Source organism: Paralichthys olivaceus, chromosome 3 (genome assembly GCF_024713975.1).
Source record: "Paralichthys olivaceus isolate ysfri-2021 chromosome 3, ASM2471397v2, whole genome shotgun sequence".
Lineage (NCBI taxonomy): Eukaryota > Metazoa > Chordata > Actinopteri > Pleuronectiformes > Paralichthyidae > Paralichthys > Paralichthys olivaceus.
The window spans coordinates 10,420,758-10,433,841 of NC_091095.1; the positions used below are offsets into that span (position 1 = coordinate 10,420,758).

General features: G+C 38.3%; 1 protein-coding gene across 2 annotated transcripts; it reads right to left on the bottom strand.

The window, feature by feature from the left end:
• Positions 1–7,081: 7,081 nt before the first annotated feature.
• dynlt2b (dynein light chain Tctex-type 2B) lies at positions 7,082–10,954 on the bottom strand. 2 transcript variants are annotated; one of them, XM_020080746.2, is made up of 6 exons: positions 10,915–10,954; positions 10,778–10,833; positions 9,770–9,903; positions 8,640–8,709; positions 7,687–7,750; positions 7,082–7,609 (listed from the first exon to the last, which is right to left on the bottom strand). In XM_020080746.2, exons 2-6 carry the CDS (start codon positions 10,822–10,824, stop codon positions 7,562–7,564), a joined length of 363 nt encoding a protein of 120 aa, XP_019936305.1. In that variant the 5' UTR covers positions 10,825–10,833; positions 10,915–10,954; the 3' UTR covers positions 7,082–7,561. The 2 variants fall into 2 exon arrangements, with proteins under 2 accessions (XP_019936305.1, XP_019936304.1); XM_020080745.2 differs by having other exon boundaries at positions 10,778–10,935.
• Between the last annotated feature and the right edge of the window lie 2,130 nt (positions 10,955–13,084).

Here is a 13,084-nt window from a genome sequence, read left to right on the forward strand (position 1 = left end):
ATTTGTCTTTAATAAAAGTTAGTGCAAAAAGATTGTTTCCTGTTAAGGTCAGTCTCTTTGGTCAGTCTCTTCACGCCCTCTGCTAACGTGATTTGTCCACCTACATTAGTTAGAAACAAAGTCTTCTCATAGGTCGGCCTTCTGGGAAAGTTGATTCAGAATTTTACACAGGTACCTGATAACAAATGTAAAACAGCACGACCTCGTTGTCATGTGGAGGGAACTTGATCTTGGTGTACAGTATATGAAAGTAAAATATTTTCTTCTACACTACCCAACACTGCAGTTTGCCAGTTTAGATTATGTGGCTCAGTCATCATATGATGTTGCTATGGAAACCAGGAAATGTCTCACTGAGCACAAAGGTGAACGTTAACATGCGTCTCTCCCCAGTGTCCTCGGTAGGTCGATCTATAGCAACCGATCAAAGTTGTGAAATCCTTCTGAGATGATGCTTTTTTATTCTAATGGGCTCTGAGAAAATGTATTTATATATTAAATGTACTGACATTGACATTCCTGTTCTCAAGCAGAAGTTTACACGTTTGTCTGCTGGTTGCAATTCACAGGCACTGACTGGCACACAGGAAAATGTTGAAATAAATGGCTACCACTCCAGTGACAGACAAAAGTAAATTATAGACGCAGCAAAGCACAAACATATTTATTAAGAGCATTGTGGTAAGCTGTCCCTTGAGTGGTTACAACAGGACAATACACTTTGACTCTTTTCTCCTGTGACTGAAGCCAGTGGAGATTGTTGAGAAAAAACATAAAACAAGAGGAAAGCAGATTCTGTAATCATCGCCATTCCCTCTGCAAACCTTCTTGCTGCAATTTCCATTATATGAGAGAAGCTTAATTGAATGTAAACACATTAACCTCAACCACAAATTATTGCACGTCAATATTATCCTGTTCAACGGACAGACCTTCATCACTGGTGATAAAAAAACAAATAACAGGGTGTAAACACAATTACTTTGTGGTTTGTAATTAAATCATGATATAGCTTGAGGAAATACTGATATATTCATGCTGTGCTGCAGTGGTGCTGTCAATGGTTGAAATGTGACTCTGAGCTGTAAATTAGAGGATTGTCCCATGGAGAATAATTTGGCTGTGAAGCTTTCAGCAAACAGTAAGTGACAACATAAATGTGTGCAGTTATTATTTTTCACTTCTTTAACATATAATTATACTAACCACTAGTTCTTCATGTTCTTCTTGGAAATTATGCAAATTATACACTGCACTGTCTGCATTCATGCAAATCCTCCAGTCCACTAATTAGAACCGATTTATAATTACATCTAATAAGAGGGAGTTTGATTGTCACTGCACAGCTCTGAGCCATATAGACTGCATACTGCTAATTACACGTTTTACATTTGAATTATACTTTTTCATACTATTTGAAGATGTCAAAAGTCTTATTGTACTGATCGGTACAAAGAGATTTTTTCACCACGGTTCTCTTAAACATCCTTTGCTCACTTCACTTTAACAGTTAAACATGCATAAAAGAGTTCTGCGTTGTGTTGATAAGAATGTTGGTATGTTTAGCTGTGTCGCCTCAATCAGTAATAGGCACTGAGCATTATGATGTGGAGATGGTCTGTTTGTTGGTTTATTGGTCTGCAGGATTACAATAAGACTACAAATGTGATTTCCACCAAACTTGGTCAGTCAACTGATTTTATCACATGTTGTTAGCCTGGATTAAAATAATGAAAATAATAGACATATATCATTATTTTCTTTCTTTGAGGCAAGCCACATCCCAAATGTGAATGCATTCTTCAGTCTTGTCCATTGGAAAATGACATTAACTAGTAGTTCTAAACTACAACGACATTTGAAAGGTGAACGATTCACACTGAATAGTGCTGCAGGATGCAAGGTTATATTTCATTTGAAAAGTGGTCAGAAGCCTCATTCCTTAAGGTCAAAATACCGTTCAGTATATCACCAACGATGTAAATGGACAAATCATTTAGAAATGAATAAAGTCCACAGTGAGGTTTTCTTCTGCTGTGTCTGCTTTGATGAATAACCAATGCAAAGTGGGGTTTGTTGAGAGAATTTCCGTAACATGAAAACCTGTGACCCAAAGATTCCATGTTCATGAATTGTAATGCATGTTCCCATGAATCTCAATGACTTTTTAAAATGCAATGGGGGATAAAACACAGTAACCTTGAAGAAGCAGTGATTGATGACTGATGCTGTTTGATATGTTGATGATAGCAAATGGCTCATACAATCATTCCTTCAAACGTAAAACATAAAGCCAAGAGCAAATTTGTCTGAGCCATTTACAAAACGAAGCTATGATGATGATCATCAAACATCCTGTGAGATTAATACATGACATTGATGGAGGTGAGTGAGAACATACAGTCAATAAGACCATGAAAGTTACCATGTGTTTCTATTTTTAGGCAGCTCAACCATCTAATTTATTTAGTCATGGTGGGCATGAGTGAGTGTCCACCGCAACGTCACTCAGCCTCACATTTACTCACACCTTTAGATGTATAAAGGAATTGCCTGTGTAGTCCTTTTGCTTCCTCTCCAACCAAAGCGATTGTGGATTATGTTCTGAATGGCAGGTATTCAGGTAAATCTGAAAAATCAATTAGATCTGCTTACTCAATACTAAGGCTCATTAGAGCAACTGCAGGCTAAGGATGGAAGTTTTAAATAACCCAAGGGGTCGTCAATCGTGGAAATACTAGGAAAAAAAGGCAGTCAGAAAAGGAATTAAAGACCCTTTTCTAAACCAGCCTGTATGGATTGACATGTTATTTCTTTTTAATATAAAATATGTTGGGTAAATATATATATATATATATATATATATATATATATATTTGTGTTTTATACAATTATATTGCAGTAGCTAAAGTGAGTTAATTTGAGTAATACATAGCAGTATTGTCTTCTAACAAGGTTTTGTTGAACATATACAGATATTTTCTCAACTTTGCTGTATATTTATTTTTCCTCAAATATTGGTTTCATTTTGCACTGAAAAAGAGTACTGTGGGCAAAACAGTTTCTACTCCACATTCAAATAGAAAAATAGAATTCTATTTAAAATGTTTATAGCACTCAATGTATTGAAGGTACTCGCTTGCCAAATGCCCTGTCTAGATGTAAGTATGCTGTCATTCAAAACAAGCATATTTTAGATAAGCTCAAGGGTTTGGGTTAACCCTGTGTTTATGTGCAAATGTTTTGTTTGTTTTTAATTTTGCTGTAATGTAATTTGAAGGTAAGAAATAATCTAGTTTTGAGTGGTAATTTATGTACTTTGGCATTAATTAGGTTTAATTAGATTACTTGAAGTTTGTCTTTCTTATCTTATTTCAAAATCTTATTTGCTAGAATCACAGTCTGACATATCTTAAGACATCTTATCACTTACTGCACTCACGCCCAGATTTGCTTGTTTTGAGTAAAAATATTTTTGGTGCTTAAATTTGACAGAGCATTTTCTGCTGTGCACCCTTTAAATTCTGAGTCATACAGCCAGCATCTGTGGATTCACGATGAAAAACAACATCAAAACCAATGTTTAAAATGTAAAGAGCAGCTGTGCAGACCACTGCACAAATACATTCAAAAAGAATTCAGTTTCTTATGGACTGCTCAAATAGATGAGGAGCAATGTGAACTTTGTGCAGGCTTGTGCATTGAAAGGAATATAGGTATGAGGCTGTGATTCCACAGGTCACTAACAAGTGGGGTCTAAAAGCAGTACAGTTCATTGTGTGTCTCTAGGGTGGCTGTGAGAACACTGGTAGGGTCCAGCTGCACCATTCCTCAAAGGCAGTTGCTGTAGCAACTGATGCCATAGCACAGACTCTATGCATGTGGAAGATATAATGAACCGGGCCTCTGGATGAGAGAGTAAACAGTAAAAAGTGGATCGTGGTGACAGCTGATTCATCAACAGCATGAATCCATGAACCCAGCTTGAGTGTTTTGACACAGATAGGGCCCTTTTCATAATACAGCTTGTCTGAGCATTGTTCTGGACCAGGCACACCCATTTTTACTCTCAGCATTACAATGTTGAAGTCGTCTCAAACTGGCTTAATGAAAATTAACACTTAAGTTGTTTCCTCAGCCACCAGATCTGAGTCAAATAAGCTAACATTTGGGATGTGGTAGAACAGGTGATAAGCAGCACAGATGTGAAGAAACGACGTGATGCAATGGTGTCGACATGCACAAGAATCTGTTCAACATCTTGGACGAATCGATGCCACCAAGAACTGTGGGTGTTTTGAGAGCAATGGGAGGTCTTACCCAGGTTTAATGTGGTGTCCTGCTGGGTGCTCAGGAAGTGTACTGCCTATTAGGCTGCAGAGGCGTTTAGTGTAGTTTGAGAAACAGTGTATACTTTTGAAAAAACTTTTAATTATATTTCAAACTGTTTTTTATTATTAAAAAAAGAATAATAATGAGCTTATCGATCACTATTTTACACCTTGCTGACATTCTCCTGATCTAAACAAAATTCACACTGTGCAATTATGGAGTCTCTGTTACCTTTCCGACTAAAAGGAATTACAATCACCAATCATATTTGTGATGTATCAGAGCTTCTAACACGACATTCACAACTCAGCTGCGTGCTGCAACCAGAAATAGAGCAGCATAACAGAATCGTCAGGTGGGTATGTGTAATCAGAGAGTGAGCCATTGGACTAATTGATTTGGCTTTGCTTGATCACTTCGGCTGCTCACTTCTGTCTCATTTGTCTTTATATATAGTCTGAAAAACATCTTAGTTTGCTCACTGGGGGCAGATTTACTGAAATGAATGGAAAAGACACGAGTTACTACAGTGGTGCGGTAATTTGTATTGTCGCCTCACAGAAGCTTTTTGCATTTTATCTTTTTGCAAAATTCTGTTTGCATGTGTATGTTCTCTCCTTGTCTGTGTGGGTTTTCTCCAGGTACTCCAGCTTCCTCCCACAGTCCAAACACTCTCAGATTGGGTTTAAGATGATTGGAGACTAAATTGACAGTAGATGTGAATATGTGAGTGAATGTGTGTCTCGGCCACATCATACACTGGTGACCTGTCCAGGGTGTACCTCACCTCTCATTCAATGTCTGCTGGGATTGACTCCAGCCCACTCGCGACCCTCAAAGGATAAGCGGTATAGATGATGGCTGGATAGATGGAAGAGTAACTACCAAAACGATGGAATATCTGAAAATGTCATCCTGAGTAAGCTCTGAGCTGGTTGCTTTGAAGAACCTCATGAGAAATGACCAAGATTGATAAAGGTGCATAAAGTTATATCGATTGAAGGTTCAGTTCAAAGGCCTCTGAGATTTATAATGGTGTCCAAGTTGGACTGTGATTGAGTGCACCATTAAAAAAACAAAAACTGTGATCTAAAGCCAAAATCCACTAAGGAAGTATGACACCATTAGATTCAGGACGAATCAGAAGCCTTAAAGTAGGAAGGAGCAACAGCAGAGACGAGGACCTTATCAGCAGAAGGTTTGAAGCTCAGTCTTCAGTTGGGTGCTGGAGCCAGCTCGTGATTATCGCGTGTAAAAGAATAAACTCTACTGCATTGAACTCTGACCATCTCCAGTGAATTCTTTCAACCAAAGATTGAAGACTCCAGTAGCAATAAAGTATGCATGTTGGAAAAGAAGTCTATCTGGCGCAGTATCAGACTTTTTATCTCCAACAACAACATACCTCACTCCCCACAATCACATACAATACATACCCACCTTCTTAGGCGGTCTATTTAAGAGAAAATGTTCCATCACTGTCTTTGCTTGCCCCACTGCTGCGTCAGTATTGCTGCCAGTTACTTCTGCCCCTCCACCACCCCAGCATCCACCTGTAGGCTCAGATGGGAGGGTTACTTGATTTGGTCATCACTCCCATCATATCTATGTAATCATATCAAGGGGAGTGACTAAGTCGGAGCCTAGACACCAAACACTAACCTGTTCTACTGTTGCAATAAACATTTGAACGAAAAATTAAGCTTTATATTCAGGCCTCGAGGAGTCGTAAAGCTATTGTGAAATGAGCAGAAAACACAATGCAGTAAACTGAGACGCTTTGATGAGGCAAACATGCCACAACTTAAGAGTCATATATCTTATAAATTTAACATAAATACTTAATAATACAAACAGTAGAGGTGTTTGAAATTATTGTGGCTGTAACTTTTTTATTATGAAACAAGCTGAATCTTTTGGGGTTTTGTCTCCGTTTTTGTTTCCCCCTCTGTGTTCTCCCATGAAATAATGAGGAATGTTGCTTTGTGAGGACTAACAGTTGAATGTTGTGTTATCAGCCTTCTCATATGCTTCATAGATCCAATTAAATGTGGTGTCTCATTTATCATCTGTGTAAATGTAGAATCTTCTTACAGTGAAATCTTATTAAATTGACAGTATTTGTGTAAAACAAGTGTGAATAGTAATATAATAGTTCTCCAGCTGATTAAAGCCTCTACAGACCAAAAGGTTGTTGAATTTTTTTTTTTTACTCTTGAAGAGAGAAGTAGCTTGAAGACACTCAATTCTTTTTCTTTCAGACCAAGCTTATTATTTCAGCTTGAGTCGGCCAGACTTTGTAGTTTCAGCACATTTTAGCAATCATTCCTCCTGTCAGAAAGACACAGGATATATTTTCTTTTCCTTCATTTAATCTCAAAAAGCACCTACTTCAAATCAGACAGATTTGTTTAAGAAAAAAAAGGTGAATGAGTTGATTTAAATGTTCATGCAAATATTGAATACTGAAGAGTTTTGACTTTCTAACAGCCAGTAGCTTCCCTGCAGCAGTTATCCCTGTTATGACAAGAGACAAATACTGACCTCTACTGTACTCCTGAGTCAAGCACCCAAAGTATATACTACAATACACACTATACTGCATTACAGTAATTTGCTTTTACTGTGTTTTTGCAGCTGAAAGCGCCTCAAGTACTGGATACTGCTATAATTTCCTATAACACGTGTGAGCACAAGCAGCCCACTAACCTTGCATGTCTGCTAAATACAGAATAAAAGGATCTGGAAATGTATTTAGATACAATTTTAATCAGTTCAAATAACTGGCCTTTTAATGAAATAATTTCAAAATAAAAGAAAAATGTGGTACAGTTGACATTTTCACTGATGGGTGTGAAAGTCTGTTAAAATAACATCTCGTGAACATGTTGAGGATTTCCACACACAACATGACATCAAACATTTCAACACCAGTTGGAACTTGTACAAGAGTTAAGAAGTCAAAGTTATGTTTTGATCTACAACCTTGTATTTTATCTAGAATAGAGGCCAGTCTTTCCACTCTCATCTTGCATAGTCAGGAAATCCTGGTAAATTCCTTTGTTTTAAAGTAACATTCTCTTTACTGAAATGTCATGTGTGTTGAACTCCACATGCAGCAATCACATGACTCCAGATCCACGCACGTGGACCTGATGGCAACCAGTCTCATTTGGACGTTCACCTCACATCTTTCCATGTTGAATTTTTGAATACCATCGTCCCGTCCTCAGTAGTAATAACTCCCGAAAACCGCCACCAAACAGAACAAGCTGTCCTGGAGAGGCAAAACAAAGAATTTAAGAATAACTGTCTCTGAGTCATCACAATTAAGATCTGAGCAAAAGCACCTACGTTCATATAAACATCTTCTGCATAGTTGTCTGTGTCAGCATCCCACAAACACCTGGAGGACATCCTAGTAAAACACAAGAAGAGACTGAGTCACAACGGTCAGGGACTCATACACAAAAATACATCTGAACTCCTGCCTGGAAAACCCTGCGTAATGTAAAGAATCACAAGGAGGCCTTGTATAAAATACAATTTTTATTATGTTAACATAGTAATGTAACTCACCCTAAGTGCCATTTGTTGAAAGTTAGTCAGGAAGGTTCATGCTCTATTGATTATTAGATATAGTCTCCAGCCCCATTTAGATATATGAGTTTTTCAATATAATGCAATTTAAAGAAACTCCAGCACAAATTACAACCCAAAAATTAATTGGGTAAGGTTAATAAAGACCAAACACTGGGAATTAAGTTTCCATCGAACCCCCTTCATCATCACATCACATCACACATTTTGTAAACATGAATATGACTAAATGATGGAAAATTGTTATCTGATGTTGGGCTATCAAATGTAAGGTACTGCTTAGTCATTGCTTGGATATTGATATTTTAAAACCATAATCACACAACAAGAGCAAAGGCTACACTTCATACATTAGTTAAATATTGCTGTCGGCTCAGTGCAAGAGAAAAACAATCCTGGATTCCTAAAAGATAATTTAATAAAAAGTACATACATCCATACTGGTAAACAATTTGTTATCTTGGGAAAGTGCGTGTAAAAAATTTTGACTACAGACTGAGAGGCAGCCAGAGATTTTCAAGTCCCCAGTATTTCACTTCTACAGCAATAATCTTGTGAACAGAGCAGCACACTTTCACTCCAGTGTGCTGTAAAGTGCAACAAGTTTTACACCTGCTTCCCCCAAATAACATGGTACACCACATAATATAGTATATTTAAAAAGTGTAGCAGCTACTTTTATGTACCAGTATCAAATGATCACTCACTTGACTCCCTGTCCTCGTTGTTCTCCGATGACAACCTGCACAACAAGCTTATATCTTTCAAATCCAGCATCTATTGAGGAAGACAAATGAGCTATAATCATGTGCATCAGCAATTATCCAAATCTTGAGAAGGAACATTACAAGGGTGGGTATTGATATGCAAAGTTTACTGCGTAGGATTCATGGTTTTTAAGATGCAACAGGAAGGTGCAAGTGCACACACAGAGCAGGCAATGAGGTGTGTGATATTATTATTATTATTAGAGGAGATGGGGATAAAAAAAGAGTCACAGATAGAGGGGAGCTTCCAGGCTGGAGGGTACAGGTCGCAGGAACAATACAGGGAACAGGATGGCAAGAACATGACAACATGCACACTGCTGGTCTGGATTCAATGAGCTGCTTAGGGAATGGGGTGAGCAGGTGGGTGTGAAGAGTCCAGTGTTGAATACAAGCATAGGATGGACTGATGGTGAGGGGCTAAAACAAACAGGCAGAGAACAGAATCGTGATATAAATAAAACATTTTACTAGTAAGTTTTGCTTTAATGGGAGATATCTGAGTGATCATTTTGAACAATATTTACAACAGAATTTTACAGAAGCGGATTTTACAGAAGCACATTACAAAACTCTTCTGTTTTTCTGAATTAACGAGATAACTCCTTGTACTTTCCCTCTGAACAATCACAACAGTCCTGAGGTGCCTGTGCAAAGCCAACAAACCATAACAATGCAATTTACATTACTTACAGACAGAAGCAAGTCCAAATCTCTCATTTAGCCTTTCAGACTGTTGAAAGCAAATATGTCCCGTCTGTGTAGTTTCATCCAGTTTTATTTTGATTTGCATTTGAGACATTGGGGAATGCTTTTGTCTTAGTTATATAGATGATATTGAAATCACTTAGTCACCTTGGCACAGGTACCTCAGGATTTGGTGATTGTTCAGATGGAAAGTATAAGGATTTTGAGTTATCTCATTGTTTCAGAAAATCAGAGCAGGATTCCTTTATCATGATATATCTTGTTAATTCAGAAAAAAAGTGAATGAAATATGCTTCCATAGCATCTGGCTCCTCTTTCCCACTGGGTAAATATCAGCAGAAAGGGAAAAAAGCATGTCTCACTCTTCACTTTTTCTTTAACAGAGTCTGCCAGTGTTCGGGACAGCTGTGGGACCTCCTCTGGGTCATACTGCACCCCAGACAGTTGCTCCCGCACGATTTCACGAATGCACTCCTTTACAATGGCTGGCTTAAACCTGGAACATTTAACAGTGAGAAGCGAGGCAGGAAGTTAAATTCAACCAAAAGTGGTCACAGTGGGAACAAATCATCAACCTTCCCTTAAGTATGGGTCCACATATGGTGGTTGTTTTCTTTAGCATGTGTCTATCTGTCTGATATTTAGCAGGATTATACAAAAACTAGAAGTTGGTGAAAGGATGTGATATGGGTCAGGGAAGAACAGTTTACATATTGGTGCAGATCTGAATAAGGGAGCAGATCCAGGATTGTTCCCCCCTTTACTTGACAATAAAAAAAACACACCTGGCATGTTAAGGGGACTGATGTCTGTGAAACTGGTGCAGATCCGAATGAAAATGTGGATGTAGTGAATTTAATGGTGGTTTCATGAGGGGACAGCTGCAGAACTCTCCTCAAGGACACTGGTTTCTGTTCAATGCTCCGCCCTGCATGTGAGTAACATCGTGTATGTGTAGAAGCACACCCGTACAGTTTTAAATAACATTGTAAGGTTTTAAAGTCTGATTTTTAAAAGTCAGTTTGGTGCATTAAAGTGTTTGGTCACTTGGTGTTATTTCAGTGTATTGATAAGTGACGTTACTACACAGGTCATTTGATTCTTAACTTTTACCACTTCCCCAAACACATGAACACAAAGCTATCGATATTAGCTACATGGTCGAACGCTGGCATCGACCACTTAATACTGTTTCTTTTAAAAACAACTATCTAAGCTAACGCCAGTCTCAGTGGTTTTATCTTAAAACGCCGAAGAAAGATGGCTAGTTACGCTGGAAACGCTAATGCAGTGGCTAGCGAAAGCCTATGGTGAACCCGCTAGCTAAAAGCTAACTTTAGCCGCTAGTAGTGGTTTTACGAGCGCCTCACTTGTGCTGGTGATGAGGTCTGATGAGGTAAGTGTCTGACGACTCCATGTTGAATCACTGTTGAGGACAGAACAACACAGAGGACCTTAAAACATGTCGATGCTAACTAGCTAATCTTTGCTCGGTTGTGGCTGTTACCATAGCGACGTTCAACACCGGCTTCCGGTTTCAAAATAAGAGTTTGTTTACCCCATTCATAATGTAATACTAACCAGGAATTCGTGGGTTATTTCCTTTCAGTTTAGTCTTGAAAACTGAATTCGTCCTTTTAGGATGTGTTGTTTCTCCCTCTGACAAAAAAAGGACAATGAGATCTTTGACATCAGTTGAAATTATGATGTTTTATTCAGAATCTCAGTCATTTGGTATCCTTGCCAAGTAGGTATATACAAGGAATAATAATAATAATAAGAGATACTTTATTGATCCCTCAAGAGGAAATTCTTTCTACACTAATTTTTATACATGCATTTATTAACCCTGAAAATCCCACACACACAAAGGGCTCATAGACATGCACATGTGGAGAGAGATGGTGGAGTGATGGGCAGCCCCGGAGAAGCGCCCTGCGAGCAATTGGGGGGTTCGGTGCCCTGCTCAAGGGCACCTCAGCAGTGCCCAGCAGGTGAACTGGCATCTCTCCAGCTACCAGTCCACCTTCCATACTTTTTGGTCCATGCTAAGCTGTGGTGTGTTAGAGCAATAATGAACAGTGTATAATATTATAAACACTAGAAACTAGAAAAAAGGGTATGTGCAATATGAATGTTAGATATTTACAGTTTGATGTATGTACAGTATATTGGTTGTTGGCCGAGCACAGGCGATGAGATTTATGCAATTGATGAGGTCAGCAGCAGTCTGGAAAAACTGTTCTTCTGGTGTGAAGTTAAATTATTTAATAATTAAATAAATAGGAGTGTGAGTGTGTATGGTTGTTTGTCTCTGCTGACCTGTACAGGGTGCCCCACCCCGCCTCTCACTCAGTGCCTGCTGGGATTGGTACTAGCTCCCCCTGAGACCCTCAAAGGATAAGCAGTATAGATAATAGAATGATGGAATAAAAAGGAATAAAGATATTTATGAACACAGAGTGACATGAATTCATACCTGGAAGCTGTCCAGTGTAATCACCAATCTTTCTGAGGTTTGGGGTTAAGGTCCGAGGGCGCGTCTCTTTTAAGTTTCTCAAATGTCAACTATTCTACTCAAAAACACTCAACCCAAACCTTCTATCTCATCCTTTCTGCTTCTGTCTTCTACTCCATATGTATTTATCAGTGTGAGAAGAACTGAAATACCTGCTTCTGATCTTTATTCTCATTGTTCTGTCTCTGACGAGGGAATGGACCTTTTTTGTGATATAATAGTCGTCTAAAATGTCACTACCACCTCCTCTATCTCTTTCATTCCACCCTGCTTCCTTGTACTCCCACATTAAGTAGGGTCATATTCAAAGAAGTCACATCCAAGTTGCTAAGGTCTTTAACTCGGCTGCTTTCAAGGTTTCTTCAGCTGCAATCAAATCATAACATACATGTATCTCCTGGTTTCACTTCCCTTGAAAAGAGAGCAAAAAGAGCAGATATGGATCAACAGTCAGTGTCAGGCTCTGACAACAGCACCGATACTGGGAACTTTTCATATCGGTGTACTTCTGCTTAGTGAAAGAAAAAGTGGATGGATTTTTCCACAATATATTGTACATATTTAAAAAAAATGGATTCACTCACAAATATTTGAGTACGTATCACATACAGGCCAAATTGAAATATCTATATAATAACAAAGTTTCTTCCTGTAATCGCATCATCCAACATCTGCATATACATTAAATGAAGTGCTGGACAACACTCATTCGCCAAACAACACAAATCCAAATCTACATGATGCTCTGTTAGAATAATTAAAGCTAATCATTTCAAATCATGCTTGTATCAGAAAGCCAGAGGGTCAACACTATGTGCTCAGTTTAATTGCAGCAGAAGCAGTGGGAAAAGGCCATAAAATGTCTCATAACACTGGAGCAATTGGTTGATTCATCCCTTTCTGTATTGACCCTCATTATCTAGAGGCCAATAATAAGATACAATTACAAATAACTGTAATTCAATTGCAAAAAACCTGCAAATGAGTAATCAGACCTTAATGCTTTTTTTATTGGTTTATTACAATGAGCTTCTGTCTACGTGCACGGTTGTGGTGACTAATAAAGGTTTTCAGATTTACCCTTGTAGCTCCTCCACTGATGGTCGACTCTGAGTCAAGCTAATGTCTAAATAGCAACTATAATTTAGTTATATACAGT

Excerpts from the sequence above, each read along its gene's own strand:
- dynlt2b (XM_020080746.2), bottom strand. The coding sequence starts at position 10,824 with ATGGAGTCGTCAGACACTTACCTCATCAGACCTCATCACCAGCACAA. Across the intron at positions 9,904-10,777 it reads AGACCTCATCACCAGCACAA|GTTTAAGCCAGCCATTGTAA; the intron begins GTGAGGCGCTCG and ends TAAATGTTCCAG. Across the intron at positions 7,751-8,639 it reads CAACGAGGACAGGGAGTCAA|GATGTCCTCCAGGTGTTTGT; the intron begins GTGAGTGATCAT and ends GTGTTTTACTAG.